Source organism: Mauremys reevesii, linkage group 20 (genome assembly GCF_016161935.1).
Source record: "Mauremys reevesii isolate NIE-2019 linkage group 20, ASM1616193v1, whole genome shotgun sequence".
In the NCBI taxonomy this organism is placed as follows: Eukaryota; Metazoa; Chordata; order Testudines; family Geoemydidae; genus Mauremys; species Mauremys reevesii.
Window position 1 is genome coordinate 18,809,878 of NC_052642.1, and position 25,643 is coordinate 18,835,520.

The window sequence follows — 25,643 nt, forward strand, 5'->3', positions numbered from 1 at the left end:
GCCTCACAGTCTACAGCATTCTTAAGGGAATGGAAAGGGTAGATACTGAAAGGGATATTTGAACTAGCTCAAATACAGGAATAATGGGGCACCAATTTCTATTAGATAAGGGCTAAGAACAAAAGGAAATAACGTGTAATTTCCTTATAGTGGGGATAGTTACTATGGGAGGGTTACTAGTGTCTATACTATAGCATCAAAATAGTTTTTAAAAATATAAATGAATTATTAAAGCATTTGTGCTGCAGATATTACGAGAAATAATAACTCAAAGTACTGGAGAGTTCAAGATAGGCCCTTTTGGGGTAAAATAACCTGTGTTTTTGCATACATACTGAAATGATCTTCCTAAGATTCATTTGTAAATGTAGTTTTCCATGTAGTTGAGCATTCCATCTGATAGTTTTCCCCTATTAACTATACAAGCATCAGACAAAAAGTTTTGAAGGTGGATTATCTAATAAATAGAAGCATCAGTAGCCTAGATTCATAAAGCAGGCTCCCCTAGCTTCAACAAAGACAGTCATAGACACTTGTCAACCAGAAATGATTTTAGAGTGAAACAAGATTAAAAGACCTAGATTAAAGAGAGGAATATATGAAATATAATAGACTTTAAAATCATTGCTTGTCTTTTACAAGACTCTTTTGTGGTCTGTTTGATGCCAGTGTTGGTGCATAAGAAAATAGTCTTTACTTGCCTCCACAGACATTGGGACAAAAAAAATACACTTGGGGGCAGGGAATGAAAAAGATGTAGGGCATGTTGTTTCCATTAAAATCTTAATGAGACTTCAAATTATGTCAGCAAAATGAGCAAAGATTTGACAGTTTATTGTCTGTTGAATTTAAGGGCCTGTAAATATTTTTGGGGTAGTTTTTCTTCTTTGCTCCATGGAATGGAAACTGGGATCATGTCTTTGTTTGTTTGTTTTTTAGGCAAAACACTATAAACTGCCGTAATTTATTTACAACATTTCTAATTTAACATCCCCATGGGTTATTCTTGAGAGAGAGACAATTTTTGAGTATTCTTGCAAATGTAACTGTAAATTTCATGCACTGTTTTCCTGCCGGTACTTTGAAAGACATCATTTACCAGTTTGTTCACTAATTTATTGTTGATATATCTTTTTCCTTCAAAATTAAAATACATTAACATTTTAGAGATTTCAGTTGTTCACCAGTTTGTAGGTTTGCAGATAATAATTGTCAGTTGTTGTCTTTGTTAATGCAACAAACATGAAAACTTATTCTTTGGTAACATAATTCTAAACAGGTAGAATGAGACTAATTAGCCCAAATACAGTGTAAATTGTAGATCAGTTCTATTATATCATATGTATGTAAATTATCTCTTTTACCTAATTAGTAGATTTTAATCTCCTAGATTGAAGCTAAAAACATACAATAATTCAATATGAATATCTTACCTTTTTTGCTTTTTAAAATGAATTTTAAAAGAATTTATTATAACTATTTCATTTATGAAACCACAATTTTAAGACTCATATTTAAAAGGGTAAAATTTATTTTTCAGACAGATGTAGCTTTTTGAGAAACCCTGTATGCCTGTTTTTGGTACTGTATAATTGTCTGCTTAGATAAAAAATATTTTACTTCTTATAATTCACCTTAACTCTCACACAACAAAACAAAATAGAAATTCAGAATGTTTAAATTAGTATCACTGCTATGATCCTTTTAGAAACATTTTTACGGTGATGCAACAAAAAAGACATTTGTAGAAGTTAAGCCTAAGGATTTGTTACAACCATCAGCAATTATCTTTAATTTTTAAAATAATCATTTTTCCTGTTATACTGTAGGCATGAAGAAAGCCTACATTTTATTTCTCTAAGTCTCTTCTTTGCAAGATCTGAGGAAATGGGACCTTTCTCTTGTTTATCAACTGCTTTCTCTTTTAAGTCCTTTTCTAAAGTAATTGCTCTTCTGATTTTTCCCAGGACATGTACAAACCTTACATGCGTTTAAATAAGATATAGGTTGTCATACAGGAACATTCAGATTCAGGAAAGCGTTACTATTTGAGGACAGCACCTTGTCTGGCTATGCCAAAAGGACAGGAGACATTTGACATGGGTTTAATCAGGCCGCAACTTTATTAATAGATGTCTGGGACTACCTAGCAGATAAAAATGTACAGTGCAGGTACCCCCATGTTTATTCTGTGATTACCCGGGGGGCTTTTACCAGCTCCCCATCTTTTTCCTTCCAGGTCACTCCATCTTAAAGATGCAGGATGGTCACTAACATGTGTTTAACTTTAAATTGAAGTCAATGGGACTGAAGTACTGTCCTGAATAGCGAGAGATTTAAGTGTGTGCTTAACTGCTCCCCTGAATCAGGACCTAAATTTATGGGGAAATTAAATATTTATTGTGCAGCTTTGATACTATTCAAAAAGTAGGGTGCTTAATTCTTTTTGACATTTTAACTGGCGAACTCATGAACATTTTCAATTTTAATCTTCTACTAAGTGTAATAAGAAATTATTTAAGGCACTGTTTCCTAGTGGTTAGTACATTGGACTGGGGACAGGAATTCCTGTGTTCTGTACCCAGCTTGGTCGCTGTTTCAGAAAAAAATTGCTGGCTTTTCTTTGCTTCTCTGTTGGTCAAATTTGGCTTTTAATAAGAGATTTGCTGCTGTTTTCAATTGGAGTAAGAGCAGGCCCAGTGCTTGTAAAGCACTCGAAGATGTGGTATATAGGGTCCTGTCTTTCACTAATTCAGACAAACTTGCATTAGAGTTAAAGCAGGGTGAAGTTTTATTATTGTGCTAAATTGTGCTCCTGAGATCCACATACAGAGTGGATCCTATTCACATACATCTCCCTCCCATGCATAAAGGCAGTGTCTTCCCCCAGACCTGAGGCCAGACCTAAGAAGGTATTTGTGTGGTAAGAAGTGCAGGCTGGAGGACATGCATTATCTCACTGGCCCCCACCTCCATACCCCTCCTCCTGCTTGCTGCAGAGCTCAAGGTGAAAACAAAAAGCATCCAGAGTCAGTATGCCATTTCCATAGGGCCTTACCCCACCCTGCTGCTGGCTGCCAGAGTGGCTCCATTGGAGCCAGAGCATGGTGAAGTGGTGTGGGGGCCCCAGGACCAGTGTGGATGAAGGTAGATGGCCCTGGTCTCTTGTAGATCCCAAGGATCTACAGGGTTTGTGAGTTGGGCCTACAGCCTGTTAATTTGGAGGGGCAGGTGAGAATACTCCCCAGCACCACTAATGAAATAATTAGGAAGAAGTCTCCATCAGAGAGAACCTCTAAGAGATGTCCTCCACCTTTTTTTCCTTTCCTGCAGATTGGCCCACAGGAGGGGGGCTATGGGTCCCATTGTTATTAGTCGTGTCTTTTCGCCTTGCTGGTCCATGTACAGTAGTTCAAAAAAGACCCAGACCTAGAAAAATAGGATATTTGATCTTGTTGGTATCTGTTAAATATAGTGCAATCATCTGTCAAGGTGATGCATTGAAAATAAGGACAATGTATACTTTATACTCATTAGTTTCCCATCTTGTTTTATAAACCGATTGATTCTTTTTTGAGCTTTATCTTGGTGCATCATATCCCTTGTAATAAAAATTATGGTTTAATGTGTTGAAAGTTATTATACTTTAAATATTCATTTAAATTAATTTTTTTAACGTGATGCCATTTGGCTTATAATTTCAGTACTCAAAGAAATTTATGAGGTGTTGACAGGTTAAGGGGGAGTAAAGAGCAGGAGTTCACAGTAGAAACAAGTTAGTCACCACCTATCGTCACCGTTCTTGTTTTGTTATCATTTATGAAGCTTGAAAAGTTGATCATGTACACATAATAATTAGGATTTATAGTTTCCAAGAAGATGTTAAAAAATTCACAATTACATGAATATATATTTCTTTAACAGTTTTACCACATATCGGTTTTGAAAACCATTGAATTCCAGAAGTCCTTTAAAGGAAAGTAGTTTGGGAATATGTTTAAGAAAACTCTCTGGTAAATTAAGACTGGTAACATTAAAGATTCCAGTGTTATAAAACTTTCCAGTATGGATTTGTTGACATCATTATAATTTGTTCAGAAATATGTCTAAACCAAATATGATATACATTTTTTTAACAGTACTAAGTTTAACCACATGAGAACCATGTTTTACACGGTCTCCACTTTCTGTCTACAAAACATCATTCTTGAACAGAAAATGTTTTGGCACTGAAAACCAACACTTAAAAGCATGCCTTGAAAGATGTATGTTGTAAAGATATGGTGTAAATATAATGTAGTTATATCATTTCCTTTAAATGTGCTTATATTTGTTTTTGGACAAGCATAATTCTTTGGCAGCTGGGGTGGAAAACGCCTCTATAGAGGTTTTCATTTTTTATGATTAGAAGACCAGTTACAGTGCTGTAAATTCATAAAACTCTATTGAAGCCAATTGAGTTATTCTAAGAGTTACACCAGTGTAACAGAGAGCAGAATTTGACACAGAGTATATTTCCCTCTTTTCCTGTTTTTTCATGCATATGTTCCCCCCCCCAAAAAAATATTTTTGTTGTTCTCAGATTTTACTATGAAAATATTCACAATTATCTGCAAAACTGGTGACAGGAAGAAATTAATACATCTCGATCGTACTCGCCCTCAATTTTTGCTTCATATGCAACTAGTCATATGCAAGTTACTGTCATACCAGACTCTCCTGTTTCTATATGAAATACAATCACATATTGTTTGAGGTGTATTTCAATAAATAGCAATATTCATATGCGCATACATTTAAGCTTCCACTTCCATTTCTGCAAGAGACACTCTTCGTGTGTTAATAATCTATTGATACCTTTTCATTGGAAGTTAAGGAACTAAAAAGTAGTGATAGAAGTGGTAGAAAATCTTGCTTTTATAAGCTATTTTAAAAAAAAAATCATAAAATCTAGCAAACGTTAATATTTCAATGCCAGTTCTAATATTTTAATGTAGATGGTAATAGTTCCTTTGGAAACAAGGCAGTTTAACAATCTATAGCTGGGAACTTTTTAGAGCACAGATTTCTGACCCAGTAGTCTGTAATTAGAGTTGTAACAATCTGATATACCAAGTGCTATGTGGTAGATCAGTAATAGGGTTATTGATACAATAAATTATAAGTGCTCTTTTGGGGCTTTCTGGTCTTTCACAGATGCATGAGAGGTAGGAGCCTGATCAGGAACCCACAGAAGTCCCCGGGAGTCTTTCCAATGACTTTTGTGGCTTTGGCACAGGCCCTAAGTCGGTGTAATGAAGAGTCTTTTGAGAGGTTTTTCAAAACAAAACATTCTCCTGTGTGACCACAGACTCATTGTGTGTGTGACCTGCAGCAAGCAGCTTAACCTCTCTGTGCCTCAGTTGACCCATCTGTGAAACCGGCATATTGCAGGCCCCCGGGGGTGTTAGGAGGCTATATTACTGTTATCTATAAAGTCTTTTGAAATCTTTGCCTGAAAATGCAGTATAATTGCAAACGATTAATCTTTTCTCTCAATCTTAAAAATGACAAAGCCGATTTCCCTCAATATGTTCTAGAAAAAATATTCACTCCTTGGATGAGTTCTTGTTGAAGGGACTTCTTCCCTCCCCCCCATCCACCCCTCCCTCCCCCAGCTGAATTTTAAATGCTTGGAAATAATGGCATGACACGCTCCAGGGACACTACTTCATTTCCTATCACACTCCAGCTTCACTGTGCACCCAGGAAGGGCTGGAAGGGCTTGATCCTTCTTTATTGATGTCAGTGAGCATTTTGCCATTGACCTCAAGGGGAGCAGGATCAGGTTTTAAACAAGACTAGTAGAGATATGGGAGGATGCAAATGCCTTTGGGAGGGTAGAGCCTGTCCATGCAGGGACAGAGAAGGCTGTTTGAAGCCCAGCTCAAGGAATCCTCCTTGTTATATTTGCTTTTGCTTATGGTAACTTTTTTTTTAATGATGTTGATTAAAAATGTGCTTCCGTTGAAATAAATCCTTGCTGGTTACTGCTGGTTCATTTCTGCTGAGCCACATCACCAACCTATAAGTGGTTAATAATACAAAAAATGCTGACTAATATGAACGACGCAAGTACCTTTTATAATTATACACCAGATTAGGGTTATTTTATTATCCGTTGTTTTTCTGTTTGGTTTTCTGCCACGTGAGCGCATGATAATACAATAAAAATAGGGTCTTGCTTATACCTTTGGGGTTGAAGATCACATCGTTCAAAAATTCACAGGAATGAGAACAGAGACTATGATAAATTCAGCGCTCACGGGAAGGATGGTGTTTTGTGGAGTAACAAAGCCAGCAAAAAAAATAAGCAAAGGGGGAAAGGTGGCAGTACAAAGGCGTACAAGAGAAACAGAAGTAGAGAGAGGGATGAAACAGACAGATGAGGGAGAAGGGAGACTGGGATTGTGGGGAAGGAGAACGCTGGGACTGTGGTAAAGGGAAAATAGCATCTCAGGAAGCCCTTTTATTTTGTGGTTAAATTAACTGAGGAAATGAAACATTGCTCCGAAAATTATTCTGAATGCATGTAAAACCGAACATAATCCTCCAGTGTTGGGGTCTTAATTAATTTCCAGATTCCTGGTTTAGATTGGCCTTTGATCAATTTCACCCAGGCAAAATGATAAAAACACATGTTTTTTAAAGGATACAAGAAGAAAAAATGTTGAATGGTATCGTCACTGAACCTAATTACATACCATTGGATCTGCTACATGCACTCTATGGTGTCCCAGAGGACAGCATTTCTTAATTTCATTCTGTGCACTAGTGTTTTTTACATAGCATTATTATTGTACATGTTGTCTCCATTGCCTTGTATCTGCTGCATGTTCCTTCCTCTCGTCTCCCTGCCCCCATCCCATTTCTCCCACAGCGGAATTGAAACCAAACATAGATAGCTCTGCACCGCAGAACATGTTAGGATTGTTTGTAAGTGTCTCCTCTTTAAAAATGCAAGAAAATGGAAGCCAACTAAAGTGGTTGACCCAGAATCTAGACTTTCTTTCCCCAGAGACTCGATTATAAGATGTGTAAAAATGTTTGCATTCAATCTGGAAGTTGTTCCTGATGATTGCAGATATGCAATACTGAGTCTTTCAAACAACTTAAACAATTCTGCATTATTAGACAGTCCTGTTGGTAAAGGTCAGTAGTTAAGGAACACTTGGGCCCTGATTTTCAGAAACTGTAAGCACTCGCAATTTCAGTTGAAACTAGTGGCAGCTGGAAGTGCTCAGTAATTCTGAAAATCAGGGCCTTGGGACTTGGAATGAAAGTTGAGTGAGGGACCTCTTGGCTCACTAGTAAATGTAACTTTGAGAATTACCTTGTGTTAATTTTCCTTTGTTTTTATTTTAAGCAAAACCAAACCAGCTCCACAGATTTCACCTAGTAAATCTGTGGGAGGAGAGTTTTGTGTTGCTGCAGTCTTCGGCTCATCAAGATCCTGGTTTGCAAACAATCCAGGTCTAAAAAGAGAAAAAGGTTTGTTTGTTAGAAAAGAATTAGGTTTGATTTTTTTTTTGTATTTATCTTGGTTTTGGTTTATCTCATTATAAAATAGCTCCTGACCAAATACTGTGTATCTGTTCTTTTTACTTAGTTAATTATCTTTGCAACTATATATGGTGTCTGTCAAACTCCTGGAAGTCACTGGAAACTGAGGGCATCAGGAGTGTGCCATTACGATACAGGACCAATTTACAAGAAAATAAAAATTGCAAAATGAGTCAATGACTTTATATAATAAAGTAATGATCACAAAGTCACTTGTGATCCTGTGCTGTTCAGAGATGCCTCTGATGTGCTACTCAGGAGTGGCCCTGCAGCCATTTTGGAAGCTGCTCCATATTTCTAGGGTGAAGTACCTGTCGGAAGTAGCTACCTAAACATATATTTGGTAATACGTGACTACCCAAACACACCCCATTCTTAGGAGGCAGTCAGGGAACCCACCCCACTTGCTTGCCATATATGGTAATTGGTCCTTTGTGAATGTCAGGGAAGAAAGAAGCAATGCTCTGTGCTTTACTTCCCCATACCACTCCAGAATCTCCCCTCATGATGTTAATTTGACATGGTCAACCATGAACATTTATAAAAAGGGCGCTTTTTTTTTTAAATGTAGGAAAGCCACTGCTATTGTAGATATTTTCTGTTTCTGCTATTCTGTTGTAATAATAGATGTTTTCTATGTTTTCTTGCCCATAGACCAATCAAAACAGTTTGTGGTGGAATCACTGTATATTATCAGTTGTTACGGTACCCTGGTAGAACATGTATTGGAACCACGTCCGCTCAGCGCTGCTCCGAAGATCAGTGATGACACTCCTTTGGAAATGGTGACCTGTCCGAGAGCCAGCTGGACATTGGTTAGGTAGCTCATCCCTTTGCATTCCTCGTCTCTTTGTCCTTATTCAGCACATGCTGAGCCCATTTTAGGAAGGTGGTGAATGACCTCAGCCCGTATTGACTTCAGTGGGAATTCAGGGTGTTTAGCTCCATCCAGCACACCAAGCAGGATTGAACATTTGATAAGCACCAAATCCAGATCTTTTGGAAGTCAGTAGCAAAACCTTTTATGACTCCAATCAGATCAGACATTGGTCCTATATTTTTAATAAACAAAGCATGAAATTCTACCGCCCCATCTAGACACACAGTCAATCTACACAAGTTTAGAGTTAGCTGTTGAATGGTGTAGAAATCAATGCTAATTTCCTTTAAAATAATCAAATATAATTTAGCTTCTTTTTATTACAAAGAGTAGAAACAGTTAATTATTCTAGCAGTGAAAATATAGTATTGAAGTTCTGTACTGCGATGTTGACTGGAGTATGCAACATACAGCAAGAATCTAGGCAAGACTTCCAGTAAGTAGTTGAATGTAGAATCTTATCAATCATAGTTGAAGAAATTAGTCCTGGCTTGTGGAATAAAACAAACAGAAATTGATGAGAAAATATTGTCAGTGCTTTCGACATTTTAAAATATTTTCCCATTGATTTTTGTAGGCTCCGATATTCTTTAGTACTACTCATTCCTGGACTGGATAAATCAATATTTGATTTACCAAGCTATTTAGGAGTGGCCAGCCCTAATTAAAATTACAACACAGTCTTCTAGACCATTATTGTTGAAATGAGCAGGTTGTAATGGAATTGCAAATTCTAATTGGATCAATAGTCAATAACTTTACACAGCTCTATTTTCACAGTTATGTAGCTGCTTCTTTTCCTTTACGGAACAGTAGAAACTGTAGTATAAGAAAACACAAATGTTCCCCAGGTTCTGTTGTGTGTTAATATTAAACAGTGCTAGCATGACATAGAGTTGTTCTAACATTCATTCACCAACATGTTCTAAACTGTCTTGGTCCCTTTTTATGTTCAGTATATAGTACTGTCCACAAAAACGTGTCTGCACCTAACAGTCTGTGTGAGTTGGTCACACTTTTCAACTGACTGCTGTGTATTTCAGTCCTCAAACAAGCTAATTTAAATAATTATAAACATTGTACAAGCTCGTGATGACACAGACACTGATTTACATTCTCTGTATTAGCTTAAATATTAATATTCTTGTGTCCTCAGAACTCCTCAGTGGAATGAACTGCAACCACCATTTAATGCAAACCATCCACTGCTCCTAGCTGCAGATGCAGTTCAGTATTATCAATATCTGCTCGCTGGCTGTAAGTAGTTTAGCACTTTTTGTCTTTTTGTACGTTCAAGTTTAATATGAAATGGTGACTTTCTAAAACAGTTTCTTAACTTACATTCTTGAGACAAGATATCATTGTTATCAACAAGCCTTTTTTTTTTTTAATCCAGTGTGCAAATACTAGTGACTGGGGAATGTTTATTCTATAAGACAATGGATGTGGAACGAATGATGATTTAGACACTTTTCAACATGAAAAATTCAATCAAATACAATTTTAGAAGTGTAACAGCATGCTGAAATTTATATAGTTAAAGTTATGTCAAATGCAGGGCCGTTCCTACCCATACGCAAAGTACGCAGCTGCGCAGGGCACCAGGAAATTTGGGGCGCTGCTCCACCTCTTCCCCATGGCCCCGCCCCTTCTCCGCCCCCACCCTGCCTCTTCCCACCCCTGCTCCGCCCCAGCCTGCTCTGCTCCCCTGGCTCCCAGCCATGCTGGTGGTGAGTGCTGGGGCGTAGTTCCCCCTTGCCTCCCAAGTAAGTCCCCCCCCATAAGAGACCTGGGGGGCCTGCATAGGGCACCAAAATGGCTATGGATGGCCCTGGTCAAATGTCTCAACATTTCCATTACAAATTCCTATTTTAACGAAAATAGCCATTTGTAGCTCAACTAACAAAAATTTGCTACAGGTTAAAAATATGCCATAAAAAGTAGAGCTGTCAATTATTCGCAGTTAACTTAAGTGATTAACGTAAAACAAATTAACTATATATTTTTTAAAGTTGTGATTAATCACAGTTTTAATCACACTGTTAAAACAATTATAGAATGCCAATTTAATTTTAAACTCAAAATACAAAGTGTAAAGGGCTCACTTTATATTATGATTTTTTATTACAAATATTTGTACTGTAAAAAAGATAAAAGAAATAGTATTTTTCAGTTCACCTCATACAAGTATTGTAGTGCAATCTCTTTTTCTACATTTGTAAGTTGGACTTTCACAATTTATTTTTTTTCCACATAACTGCACTCAAAAACAAAATAATGAAAAACTTTAGAGCCTACAAGTCCACTCAGTCCTACTTCTGATTCAACCAATCACTAAGACAAACATGTTTGTTTACATTTACGGGAGATAATGCTGCCCGCTTCTTAGTTACATCACCTGAAAGTGAGAACAGGCGTTCATGTGGCACCGTTGTAGCTGGTATTGCAAGGTACATCTAAACATGATAGGACATCTCCTAAATGCTTTCTTGAGTTGCCCCATTGTGTCCAAATGCAGGAGAATATGTAGTGTATCTTATCTTTAATTGTGAATGTTTTCAACATACCATGTGACAACCTTTATTTACTGGTGGGTTTCTTTGGGTGGGTCTAGAGGAGAAATTGGGGAGCAGATCTCTAGTGTTCTGGTAGCTTAGAACTGAAGGAAGCAGTTCTGTGGAAAGAATTTTGTTTACTTCAGTATGGGATCAGTTGCAGAGTTTTCATACAACCAAATGTACTCATAGTGATAGAGTATTAGGTAGGGTTTCATGTAGACCCGAATCCAGACAATAAGAGAGAGCTTCATACATCCCAGAGATGAGTGCAAGCCAGAGAGAATACTCATGTGGTCTCCTAAGATCTTCAGGCTCCTACAGCCTCTTTCTTTCTGTTGCTTGTATTTACTTTCCCTCATGAGTCAGGGGCTTGCTGACAACTCAGCTTGTCGACATTCTTCCCACTCCCCTGGAATTCCTGATTGCTGGGCTATTTGTAGCCCAAATCTCAAGCGGCTGCTTTCCTCTAGAATCTTGGCAGCATTTCCAGAGATGTCTGGCCACCTGCTACAAACTGTGTGAGATCCGTGACCTCATGTCAGGGAGCAAACATATATTGCATTGTACGTTCAGTAACATTACATGCATTTTCTTTTCCTTAGTAAAATACAAAATGGGGAGATTATTATGGGAAAACAGTGAGTCTCTGTTTTCTCGATTGGGTAGCCGAGATTCAAATGATAAAATAATCATCTTGAAGGTATATGAAGAAGCAACTCTTTGCATAGATAAAGATGCTCATGGGGAAACTAGACCCTCTGCTTAATTGACAGTGCAAACAATGCCAGCGTGTTTAAGCATAAGAACATAAGATTTTAAGCAATTAAAAATGTAAAAAGTGGATATCTGGGTCAAAGGATTACAAGTCTGAAACATGACTGGTAAAAGCAACACCAGTGCCAAGTTAGAGATATTACCTCTCCCTGTCCATTTGTTGCATGCTTTCTGGAACTCAGACTATTGGAGAGGATTACTTTGGTTGGGAGAATATTCAGAAAACATAGTAATTTCTTTGTTTTAATTCTGCATACCTTTTATTCTGTACTTTGTACTATATTTTCTAGATGCAATATCCTTTCATATTTAAGATGAATGTGTGTTAGCTCTGATAGTTCAAAATGTTGTTCACCCATAAGGGATGTGTTTTCTGAGGTCCAGTCTTTAAAAACCCAGTCAAAGATTATGACTGTGGAATTTTCATTTGGTTTCCTTTGGATGTGTGAATGGAGTGACATAGACAGTGAATGCAATTGGGAGATTATAATCAGGGTGAGAAAACAGCGATGTAAGTGGAAATAGTAAAGAAATTGTCCAACCTGGGAAGGAGAGTGGGAGAGGAGGATGTAGAGCTGCCTCATAATCCACAAACAGAATAAATATGATGCTGACTGGTAAACAAAATTCTGACTTTGTTACACAGAAAAAGACTCATAAGAGTAATTTTTGTTTACACCTCAGTGGCTGATAAACACAGACATTAACTTTTCACCTCCCTTTCTTACAGGTACAGTGCCTTTCTAGTTAATGTCAAATTTACTGTTTTGTAGGGGGTCAGCTCAGGTCCTGTACACTGTTTAAGTCCTAGCTAAACCTTCAAAATAGGGCTTACATGGGATTTTTGCTTGCTCTCTGTAGGAGTGAGTTTCATCTTAATTAAGGAAGAATTACTAATGTTTTTATTTGGAGTTTGGAATTCTGCTACATGAAAGTCACTAGGGAAGTATAGAGATTGAATTGTTAAATTCTGTATCTAATTTATGTGTGAAAACTGAAAAAGTACAGACTATAATCTAATATTTTTACAACACAGGCAGTAAAGTGGATGCATTAATCCAATCCAGTATTTTGATAGCAGACCCACTGCAATGTGTAGTCTATTTGCAGCAGACATCTTTGGAATTATCTGGTGAAGGTTGCTATGGAAAGGATGACCAAGTTGTAAATTAGTACTGCTTTTGCAAGAGCAGAGAACAATATAAAACCTTTCACCACCCAGAGAAATTACATTGAAAATGATTTCATAGTAGAGAGAAAATGCTAATGAACACAGAACATGAATTTGAGGTTTGTAAGAACAGAGAGACTTGATTTAGTCTGTTTTATGGACTCAAGGAAAAATGGTTAATTTGAACAAGTTTTATTTGGAATAAAAAGCTCTGGATGGAATAGATTCATTGCCTCAGTTCCTATAAACAATTTGGCAAGAGCAAATTTCAGACTAGTACTACAAACTGCTACTTAGGTGGTTAGATTTGATCGCCTTTCTTTGGACAGCATTCCCTTTGGAAGACGTTGTTCATATACATCATTGTGGGAACACAACTCCTTTAGACAAATTACTGGTATATGTTGTGCTCCATGAAAGCAAAGGAAAACACAGAGAAATAGGGCAAAACTGCACAAAAATTAATATGAATCGTGTCTCTTTCAGCCACAATATCTTCTGTGATACAAAAGCAGGCGTCTTGCTGGGATTTGGCAATGGGTTATTTTCAAATAAAAGTACATGGGTTCTGATTTGTTTGAGTTTGAGGGATTCTTGTGAGGGTGCATGTTGGTTATGCACTATTTAGGATATTCAGCTTAGAGAGGTCAACATTTTAAAATATAAATGTCTAAAGCTAGGCTCCGAGGTAAATATTCATGGGTGCCAAGTACCCATAGCTTCAACCGATGTCAACAAGAGCTCTCACTATTCATCCCCACCGACATTCAGGCCACTTATTTGGGTAACTAAATCTGGAGTTGTGTTCCTAGCTCTAGGTGATGTGTTTGTACTTTTTGTCCATAGCCTCCAGTAGCTCATAGTGCGGAGTAACTGGTTAGTTTCATAACACAGGGTGAGATAATTGCTTATGCACAGTATGCTCATACTGCTGATGGTTTGTTACAGTTTTGATACCCTGAAATCTTTTTAATATATAATATAATATATGGAGTCATACGTATCTCATAGAACTGGAAGGGACCCTGAAAGGTCATAGAGTCCAGCCCCCTGCCTTCACTAGCAGGACTGATTTTGTCCCAGATCCCTAACTGGCCCCCTGAAGGATTGAACTCACAACCCTGGCTTTAGCAGGCCAATGCTCAAACCACTGAGCTATTCCTTCCCCCACTGGTGGGAAATCTACTTCTTATGTATCCTTTTCTGGTGTTGTCATTGCACATCTTTTTGGCAATAGGACCAAAAAAGAATATACTAGGGCTTTATCTGCCGAAGTCATTAAAATACTCCACCTGCTTTGATGGAATTAATATTTGGAAGAAAGTGTCTCATCTCTTCCCCATCCTTATGAGCAGGATATGGGATGCTATCTCGTACTTTGCTTCTTTCCTGGAATATGTGTTCTCTTGTGCTGTTAATAATAAACATGCCCGTATAAGGGAAAAAGCAACAGATGAAGAAGATACATGAGTCTTTTGTGGAATAAAAAGCATTAAATGTGTAAGTTCATTTTTATCAATAGATTTTGTTCTATAATGATTTCAAGGTTAATGCCTTGTGCAATTATTTAAAAATTGGAGAACAATGGGAATGGCTGGTTCCCGAGCCAGTAGAAATCTGGTCAATAGAAACTTTAACTTACTCACTCCAGTTATGTTTGTGAGTTTATGCAGTTTGCCTGTTTGGGCCACACCTACCCTTTTTCAACATTTTCTGTTCATTTGTTCTTTCATCCTCACTGAGTACAAGTATTTTCACTGCACACTTACCTGCATATAGACATTTTTACATTGCATACAGTTATTCCAGTATGTGCCCAGAAACACAGAAGGCTGATTTCTGAATTTAGGTAACTTTATACAGAACAGTTTTATGTATGTACTTTTTCAATTTCTGATTAAATTAGTAGTCATGTGTCGTATACATGTGGTGAAAATAAAATCCTTTAGTGTTATCCATGTATGGGAACCAGATTCATCCCTGACCTTGAAATCAAGGCTGAATATGGACACATTGTCTACTTCAATAAATGCTTAAAAAGCTACACAACTCAAATTGCTTTTTGTACTGAGAGAGCCTTTTAATGGAAGAAAAATAAAATAAAATTCCACATTGAGTGTATTTTACTATTTTGAGATACCTTCCTAATAACTTAGTCTTTGTACAATTATCTGTCATTTTTATAGCACACATTTTGTTAATCTAAAAATGCTAGCTAAGTGTGTATTAAAAATTCATTTGCAGAGTTTGAGTTACCTTGATTTTCTTTAAAATCAAATTTTAATTAAGGTAAGAGGGAACAGTGTAAGTTGACAGATCTAATACAGGAGTATGGAGGGGGGGAGAAAATCTTAATACTGCAGATTTAAATCAAGAAAATTGACAATAAAGAATAGCATTAACAGAGAAAATACTGTTCTGAATTTTGTGTGATATATTTGCTTTCCGGTTTTGTTATGCTCTGATTTTGAGGCTACGCTGTAGAGTCCTTAGCAAGTAGGTTCCATTAAACAAAACAGGATTCACAAGAAAAAAAAAATACCTGTTTGCTTTTTTCCTAGGAAATATATGCTAAAATGGAATTATCTGGCTCTGCTTACCTGCAGTAATGTAATGGGTTGACATTAGCTGTAGCCTGTGGTTTGATGTGCTATCACTTCCGTCAGTAAGTTTAATTGCCAGCAAATGGCTAAATGGGAGTTTAGGGTGAATGCTACAGCTGTCTGCCATGTTAGTGGTAAAAGGAATTCTGGCGCCGTTTCAGGGTCACTATTTGTATCTGTCCATCAGAGTTACAATACAGCCGTTTCTCTCGGTTTCAGTCTCTCTGTATAGCATTTCTGCCAATTGTTTGGCTCCATTAAGTGTGCAGGGGAAATAAAAGCCTGAATGACCAAGTCACAGGGGGCTATGGATAGACCCTTTCTTTGTCCACACTCAGAACATTGCATTAGGTCTCATTATCCATTTATAATAAGTGACCTTTGCCCCCAGGTCACTGAAAAATACTGTGTGTGCTTTTCTAACACAGGGTACCTCTATCAGCAGACGGATAGAACAATGAAACGTCTGGTAGTCTGGTTGAAGGGTATACTTTGCAGGTTTTCATAAATATGCAGTTTGATGCTAAAGCAGAATAGCAAAATCTTATTCTTTAATCTTTGGAAAGTTCAAAGTAGGCCAATAAGATGTTGGTTACTGTATGACAAAAGAACAGTTTTAAAATAGTGGATTTAGTTATTTATGTTCAGCTTTTAGCCATATTATTAGAAAGATTTTAAAGTTATAGTCACAGTTATGTAAAGTTATATGCCCAGTTAAAAGGAACCATTGTTTGAAGAAAAATTTTGTTGAACAAGTGTCCACGACCTTTATCCCAAGGGTAGTTGTAAGTGAGTTTGCACAGCTGTTTGATTGCTTTGAGGTCATCTGTGACATCTGCTGCAAAAACCTTGGTCCTGACTATGCAGTACACTTCTACCTGAGCTCTCTAATAGTGAGTGTTCCTTTTATCGCGGCATTGGAGACAAATGGGGAAACTGGGTGAGGAGGGAAGTGGACCTCTCTACAAGTTCATGGCTCCTAAGTGACCTGCATTTTAAATTCATAACCTGCTGACCTACAGGAAACATCAGTATCCTGCTGATAACTGCTTCAGGCTTCTTACACATTTGGTCAAAGTGGGAATGTCAGAGGACCAAGAATCTCCTTAGTCTTCTGATGGAGCAGATTTAATTTCAGATGTAATTTTCTTAGGGTTTCCCTGCACAGGATTTAGACCTATCATGATTTTAAGGACTTCGATATCAGGCATTTGAAACTGTGTTTTATAGGCTTGCTGGTTGTAACACATGCTCTTTTCACCTCAATTGCTGGTACCACCGTTGCTGCTACCAAGAAAGTGCTGCTTCCCACTTTATTCTGCTGTGACCTCTCCCATCCCTCCCCTTTCAAAACCAATCTCACTAAAGCGAGGAAATTCCGTTATGTTTTGTTCTTCCTATGTGTTATATGTGTGACGTGTGTAACGTCATCTGGTGTGACTAGATTGATATTGTTATTAATAATAATTTATTTCCTGTAGCACCCAGCGGCACCAATCAGGATCAGGACCCTGTTGTGTTATCCGAACTATAGGCACTGTACAACTACATAGGAAGAGACAGTCCACGACCCGAGGAGTTTAACCTGTAAAGAACCTGATTTTCTGCAGAGAGTAGCTAAGATTCATCCTTTTCTGTTCTCTAACTGTAGCTTGCCTCTTCTAACTAGTACTCAGGAATTAAGACGTGGCTAATAAGTGTGATCTGTAGAGGCAAGCTGTTGAAGTGTGCTTTATTTCTGTGGCAATTAATTAGTTGCAACCATGAAACTATAGCCGGTTTCTTTCTAATGAATAATTTTAGTTCAGGTACTGGTGGGTAAAGCTTTACACAAGCGATTTTTCTCTTTTGTGGCATGACTGAAGGGATTTACTCAGCTAACGTCCTCCTCCCTATATTGCATACGTGCATGCATATAGGTACTCATACATTGCATTCAATTAAATATCTGTGGAAATATGTAAGCCTGTCTACAGTCAGAAGCCTACATCTCCTGTTCCTAGTCCCTCACCTTTCCAGTTGCTGTGTATGGTACTTAAAACATTACTGTGTGGGATGAATGTGATAGTGTTTCAGGCCATTTTGGTAATCATGCAGTAACTTCATTCTGGCCTAGATCCTTGGCCTAGATCACCTCTGATAAGGGAACCTAAAAAAAGTAGGACAGATTATCAGTGCTAATATTCATGTTTCTTTTCAGCTAGCAAGTTGCTTAGGGACGTACCTTTTGAAGCCACCTACAGGTAAATGGCTAGTTTCTAATTTTGCCGTCAGAATGAATAGCCAGGAGACAAAAGAGATGCTGCTCTATTTATTTATTTATTTGTTCCCATTTATATGAAAGCATCCATTCATTGTCCTAGGTGCTTTTACTATGGCTAATGCCTACAGAAAAAATAAAACTAGCCTACATGTTAAACTGCCGCAGTAACGATAATCAGAGCCCCAGCACTGCACCTGTAATCAAAGCAGTTACATGTTATTTAGTGTGCGAATTTTCTTCAGCTCTAAATCCTGCTTAAATTAATTTCTGGTAATTTTTGTTTTTGACCTGAAGACTTCCAAGCAATTTTATGTGTGAATTTAATAGCATTACAGATGATATTGTGCACGGTGATTTCTAGGTTGTTGACTGGGCCAAAGCAACCAGCTACTTGTTTTATTGATATATATCGTATAAGAGAATGTATAAATGACAGAGTTTTCCAGGGCCTATAGTAAAACCAGTGATTTTCAACCTGTGGTCCGCGGACTCCTGGGGGGGTCTGCAGACTGTGTGTAAGGGGCCCGCGAAAGGTTGTTGTTATCATAGATCAGTGGTTTTCAACCTGTGACCCGCGGATCCCTGGGAGTCCACAGACTATGCCTAAGATTTCCAAAAGGGTCCACACCACCATGTGAAATTTTTTAGGGGTCTGCAAATGAAAGGTTGAAAACCATCGGTAGAAATCTATGGGGCTTAAGAACACAGAAGACATATAAAGAGCATCCCATGATAGACAGGGATGACAGACCCTTGTTCATTCCATATGCAAAGTTTGATAGCACAGGAAGGATTCAGACTGAGATAGAATAGGTACCCTAGAGAAGTATTCAAAATGCAGATGATTTTAATTCTGATTTTGTATTGTTTATTTTGCATTTTGTTTGATGAGAAAATTCCATTAAAATGAACCTGGAAGCTGTATTTATACTGAAGTAGCATGCAGCTCCCCATTTCCTTCAGAACACAGTGTTAAAATTACACTTCTAGTTATAGTGAACCTCCACTGATAGTGAGGGGGCGGGAGAAAGTGACTGCAATGTAAGAGGGAGTTCCACTGTATTATCCATCTGTGATCTAGCAATTACGTTGAGGGGACTTTTATTTTCTCTTTGACAGACCCATATAAAAGTAGACATTATTTGAAATGCTCTTCCTGCTAGGCAGGTACACTCGTTTGTACTGATAACTGATAGCATGATATGCTTTTGTAGCTTCAGAGAAAGTCTTAGTCTTTCCTTACAAGAGGAGGGTTGGGAGTCTAAAACTCCAGGGGTGAAATCCTGGCTCAGTTATTTCACTGGGAAAACTCCCATTGACTACAGGGGAGGTGACATTTAATCCCAGAATTGTACTCCCAGTTCTGCCATGACTCAGTGTGTGTGACCTGGGGCAAATTGCTTCCCCTGTTTGAGTTCTGTAAAATGGGGTGAGGTTTACTGTACCCACCTCACAAGGGAGGTAAAGTGTTTGTAAAGAGTTTTGAACATGTATGGTTCTGTATAAATGCTAAGTATAATTTATTTTGTGACTGTGCTGTGTAAACCAAACACCATAATGATTCTTGTTGGGGTTCTTTTAATGTAGGCAATTCATGAATTTCCCCAATGACTAGCAATTTCCTCCTTAAAAATGTATTTTAATACAATATTGTATCCACTCTGTTGATAAGTCCACAGTCAATCTTACGAAAGCTGAAAGTGAAATCTTTTTTTCAATCTAGTTGCCTGTTATTGTGGAAGGATGGTATAAAAATACCTCCAGACGTTTGACACATCTGGGCCTAACACATTTAAGAACAAGATTTACTCTAAATCGGAACAAAAATAGACTAAAATGAATATATTCAAATTGAAGCAAACTTGCACCATACGTAAAGTTGCCTCTTGTATATAGTTTTGTATAATTTCTCTCTTACTACCATGGCAAGGGACATCTTCAAGTTCTGGGTAAGAGTTTAGGCTCATCAAGAACAATTTTATGGAGAGGCCCTGCAGTTGTCAGAAGCACGCCTATGACAAGAATTAATATATTAACTGCTCTGCAGCACTTTTTGACAAATTGCTTACTAAATACATCAAAATTGATTGGATGTTCTGTGTTTAAATTGACAAATGGCTACATTAGGGCAAGGAGGGAAATCCATTAATTACAGCTGCCCTCAACCATAGGAAATGTAATCATATAAATATAGATTTTGTTAAAGTAAAAATCTCTACTTGATTGTAGTGTTGCTGGTAAGTGTACTTGCACCTCATTGCTATTAAACCTCTAATAGGAGGCTTCGGAGGCAGTTCTTACTAATTGACTTCTGAATAATCAAAAGAGCATTTCTGTTGTGTTAAAAGAAATGATGCAGTGTTTACTTATCTCACTACAACCACTTCTGAAAATGTATTTATTCCATAGGTGGGTAGAAGCCTGAGTGGAACCATTGAAGCTGGTACCATTTCATTCATTGTCCATCACAGGATGCTGTTTTCGTTATATGACCCTAACTCTAGAATTCAAAGGCATGAGCCAGGTCGCTCCACTCAAATTCTTTGACCTCCTACTATGCAATACTGGATTGGTTTTTATTATTTCTGTAAAGTAATTTGTGCTTAAGGTATGCATGAACCTACTGAGAATTAGGTTTGTAAACTCTGTAAGACATAGCTTATAAACATTTAGGCCCAGATTTACAGCTGGCATTGACTTGGCCAGTATAGTATATCTTTGCTCTCCTGTGGACCAACTGTTGTGCATTTCACTTTTAGTGCCTTTCATCCAGGGATCTGAAATCTGGCTTGCTAAGTGTTCACTAAGTATTGTCTCTAAAAGGATTGTGTTAACTCTATTTAACTGTTTGGTTAAACTAAGTGGTAACACAATCTAGTAGGTAGTCTGGCGTCTCTGTGGTATCACATTTATACTTCCTCCTCTCTCAAATGCAAGTTAAACACCGGCGACAAAATTCTTCTCTCTGAGCAACTTTCAGAAAATAATTGCCTATTTTACACCCCTTTCACACATTCCACTCGTTACACTGGGAATTGCACACATGAAATCGGTGCATATTATGCAATAGAGGATGGTACTGGGAATAAGAGTACAGACTTGAAAGGAGAATTTTGCCTTCAAGGAGATGTTCTCATCATGAGAAAAGAGGTTTTGTCTTTTGTTTTCCATTAACTCTGAGGGGGTGAATCACTGTATATTGAGAGGAGGTTTTACCCTGTTATGAGATTTTATAGCTATGTTGTTATACTTCAGCAGTCCCTTCACAGCTCTTTCAAGTGGCCCTGGTTTGAATGCAGGTTTACATGTGACATGCAAACGGTTACAGCTATATTGAACGTTGTCTGTGAAAATGTGCTATGATACAATGAAAAACCAGACTTCAACTTTATTGACATTGGCCAACATGCCAATGGTGCAGATTGTCCTTGCCAAATGTATACCTGACCTGTTATCCCAAATGGCTGCACTGCAGGATCCAGTTATCTCGTACCAGACTGCAAGGCATTCATCCTGTGAGTGTCCCAGCAGTATGGTCTGTTGAATAGGGCACTGGACTGGGACTTAGGAGACTGCTGTGCTGCTGCTAAACTGCTGTGTCACCTTGAGGAGCAAGTCACTTCACCATTCTGTGCCTCTGTTTCCCCTGTTGTCTGTCTTGGGACTCTCTCTTATTGAGAGGGCCCCAATTTCAGTTTGGGCTTCTAAGTACTACTGCAGTACAAATAATAAATATAACCATGGCCAAACTGAAGCTCATTCTCAGACAACAAATTAGACCATCTTGTAGCTATGCCTCCACCAATGCAGCTAGTCTCTGGCTCTGTGACACCTCTTTAAGCCTCTGGACTGCATGCAGAGTTTCAAAGGCAACTATCTGTTGGCTTTTCAGCTGTGTTCCTCTGGTACAGGTACAGACTACCCATAACATTATGATCAATGAAAATTACAGGTTTAATATTCTCAGTGTTATGAAGTGATTCACAAACTCCAGCTGCAACAGCCCTATGAGAAATCAAAGCAATTCTCAGCAGAATATTGTGGAATTGACTTGTTGAAGATCTTCCACATGAAGGCAGGTAGAGGAGACTGTTTAATCTCTGTTGAATGATGGGAGAAGCTGTCCTTTTGTAAATCTGGTAGGACCTGGCAGAGGACTTCCTACATGCGAATAACTTTGCCTGTCATGACTTCACCCAAGCTGAAACTGGAGGAAAGTTTTATCTATGCCACCAACCTATGCATTGCTGACCAAGCCAAGGATCTCGCCCAGATCAAAGTTCTGTTAACATCAGTGCTGTCTGGGCTCTCAGTCTCTTACACCAAGAACCAATTGCACACCAGCCCAGCCAAAACACAAGTGAGTCTCTTCCATCTTCAGAATCGTGAGGCCAATAGACAACTCAACATAATCTGGAATGGGGTGTCACTTGCTCACTGCTGGAATCCTGTTTACCTTGGAGTGATGCTAGACTGCACTCTCTCCTTCAAGGCACACATAGAGAAGGCAAGGCTAGCACCCCGGGCAACATACTCAGGAAGCTTTCAGATTCAAAATGGGGAACCAACCCAGCAACTTGAAGAGCTACCACTCTTGCACTTTGTTATTTGGTGGCCAAATTTGCATGTCTGGTGTGGGAAAGATTGGTTCACACAAAGAAGCTGAACTCTGTGCTGAATGAAAGCTGCTACTACGTCGCAGGATGTCTAAAACCAGCAAACTTGAATAGCCTTTATGTGCTTGCTGGAATCGCCCCACCAGATATTAGGAGAGCAGTCACATGCAAAATGGAATGATTAAGACAGGTCAGAGATACCAGACATCTGCTACATAGCCACACTGCAGTAGTTAGCTGCCTGTAATCGTTGAAAAGCTCCCTCTCTGCAAGAGAACTGGTTTTAAAAATCACTGAAGGCTACGTGACTGAAAACGTGGTGCACGCGGCTCAAAATACTCAACAAGGACGTCAAAATGCACATCAATGTTGCCGAACACCTTCCCACAGAGGATTGATCACGTTTGAGATGTTTAAATCGTCTCTGAGCAAGAGTTGCCAAGTCAAAAGTCAATATGTGGAAGTGGGGCTATTCTAACAACCCAGATACGTGTGACTGTTCTGAAATACAGACCATGGAATGTCTGTTGCTCTGTCGGCTCCTGGAGGAACTGTGCACCATGAAAGATCTCACCAAGCATACAGAAGGGGCCATATCATGTGCATAACACTGGAAAAACCTCTGATTGTGGTGGAAGGACATAAGAAGCAGCAGCCAGTTAACCTTTTGGTAGTTTCCCCAGTAAACTGTTTGAAAGTAGGGAATCACATTACATCAGTGTTTTGGCATTTTACAAAAGCAATCAACAGCTTGGATGATACGTACTTACCCAGCTAGATATATACTTAACCTTTACATTCAACGTGGAAAATTAAATATTCATATTTTCTGGATTTTCCCTTTGATGTTATGTTTGTGTTTGCTGAGAAACATTGCCTTTAGCTAGTGTTGTATTCTTTTCTTGAAATTATACTTCATTTCTGCAGCATAATTAAGGAATGCAGCATACTTTTCAAGATGACTCGCTGTAGCTACAAGCCAGTTTAAAGTAAAAGCTTCTTTCCAAAGGCTATTGAATTATTCAGAAACAGTCGAAAAATCCTAGTCATTCTGGAATTAGTTTTGTAATTCCTCTGAAATCTGGAGAAGGGTGTCTTTTGTAACCCAGCACAGTGAGGTTACATAACAGTAATAATAATAGTGGAAATAAATATATGATTGTCTTTCTTTTTAAAAAATAAATATTTTAACAAAATTAAAGTGATTTCAAATGACATCTAATTTTTGGAAATTTGTTTACGCTTATTTTTAAAACAGTAATGGATTTTTAAGATTTTTGTTTTTTACAACTACATTTTTTAAATGTTCAGATTAAGCAGAACCTTGACACACTGCTCCTCAGAAAATTGATAGTTGGGTTGGCTTTGGTTTGTTGCAGACCTTCTGTAGTAGTTGATAACATACTGAGCATTTTCATGATTATAACCCAGCCTCCTCCTACGCAGTCAGAGATTAAAGAGCTTCTGCCCACAGGTTTAATACTTTGTTATTGTTTCCTGGCTTCTATCTTCTGTTTATCTCTGCCACAACATTTATTTTTCTCTCAGTGGTATGTAAGTATTAGTCATGGTCATGTTTCTCTCCACCTCTTCATTTCACTGTATCCTCATCATGCCTTTTATCGGTGTCTCAGAGCCAACACCTACCACAAAGAATAGTGATTGTAGCACAGGAGAGCTGAAGAACGATTTACATGCTCTTCCACAGCTAACAAACCTAATCTGCTGTAGTTAACATTGTCACTGTAACAAGAGGCTTCAGGGAAGGGAAAGACAGGTTGCTCAGTTTTCCTTTATCTGCTTTGAACAGCACTTTGCATCTTGAAGTTCATCATATTCTCTCTTTACTCTGAACATATTTGGTTCACAAGCCATTTGGAATTATTTAATTGTATAGTTTATTGTATCGAAAAGCAAAATTCTCCTTTGTGACCCACACAGTAGGTATGTCTTGGTTATTCCATTTTTATCCCACGTGCAATGTGCTAATGTGCAGAATATGCCCTAGATATCTGTATTGCTGATGAGAGCAGAGATATGTGCCCTGATAATTGTTTCTTAATGTAAAAAACAAAATGAATTGAGACTTTTGCCTTTTCATTTTCTCTTTGAAATGACGCAAGATGGTAAAAGGGAGTTGCTCTACCAGTTTCACAAATTATAATTTTGCTTGTTATTTCACTCTCTGATAAACCCTGGATTCATTACAAACTGTTTACGTTTTTTTACTGTGTAAACCATGTGTTTAAGTAGTGTAATAATATTTTCAAAACACATTTTATTTCTTCTTCATTTACCTGGTTTACCTTTTTACTTTAATTGCTTTGTATCGACAAGACACAGACAACTATGGGTTGTTGAACAAGTACGTTTTATATAGACTTTTGATGAGTGTCCATTATATTAATCACAAACAGTGTGGAATAAAGCTTGGTACACAGTCATTTTCAGAGGGTTAGAAATGTTTGCTTCATTAACCATGAGGGCATAAAGACTAGTGCTTTCTTGACCTAATGTAACTGTTTGCATTGTAGTCTAAATCACCTCTCTTTACATAAAGAAGTGTTTTAAGTGGAAATGTTAGTTTGTGTTTTGAGTGAGGGAAACTAAATTTCCCTAACTCTCTAACCTTGTGATGTCATGGAGGTCACCTTGGCATGCCTCCTTTCAGTCGGTCATGGCACCGCAGGTTGGCTGTGCCTCAGTTTCCCCTCTTAGGAAGTCAGTTACTCCACTTCCTGCCCTCTTAACTCAATTATATGCTGCTTAGGGCTGATTTATTATAAAACCTCATACAAAATAGTCCATAACAAAAGTCCCAAATAAACAAAGGTTTTCCTGGCTGTCAGGATTCCTCTGCAGCCTGGCCTCTGAGTTCTGTTTCCAGTCCCCTCAGGGTGACCTCTGTCTCTCCATATAGCAGGAGTCCCAGCCCTCCTCCTGAAGCTGGTTAGTTCGGGCAGATGTTACCTTTCTTTTTAGGCCAGGAGTCCCAGCTTTCCTTCTGGAACAGGATATACTTTAATGAAACAGTCACTCTGTCTCTCCTGGTGGCAGAAGACCCCCGTCCTCCACTTGGAGATGGGTAGTTGAGACAATTATTATACCTTTCCTTAAACAAGGAGTCTCCAGCTATCCTCCCTCAGGTGAGTTGTCATTTAGCCCACTGTAGGGCC

The 25,643-nt window shown here is 38.2% G+C and overlaps 1 protein-coding gene across 11 annotated transcripts in view; it reads left to right on the forward strand.

Moving 5' to 3' along the window:
* The window catches only part of BCAS3 (BCAS3 microtubule associated cell migration factor), a 486,041-nt gene that overhangs the window by 187,790 nt on the left and 272,608 nt on the right, over positions 1-25,643 (forward strand). For all 11 annotated transcript variants that reach the window (XM_039507722.1, XM_039507724.1, XM_039507723.1 and 8 more), the window contains 3 exons: positions 7,406-7,530; positions 8,257-8,422; positions 9,639-9,739. In XM_039507722.1, the coding sequence (XP_039363656.1) occupies positions 7,406-7,530; positions 8,257-8,422; positions 9,639-9,739 (392 nt within the window). The remainder of the gene's footprint in view (positions 1-7,405; positions 7,531-8,256; positions 8,423-9,638; positions 9,740-25,643) is intronic.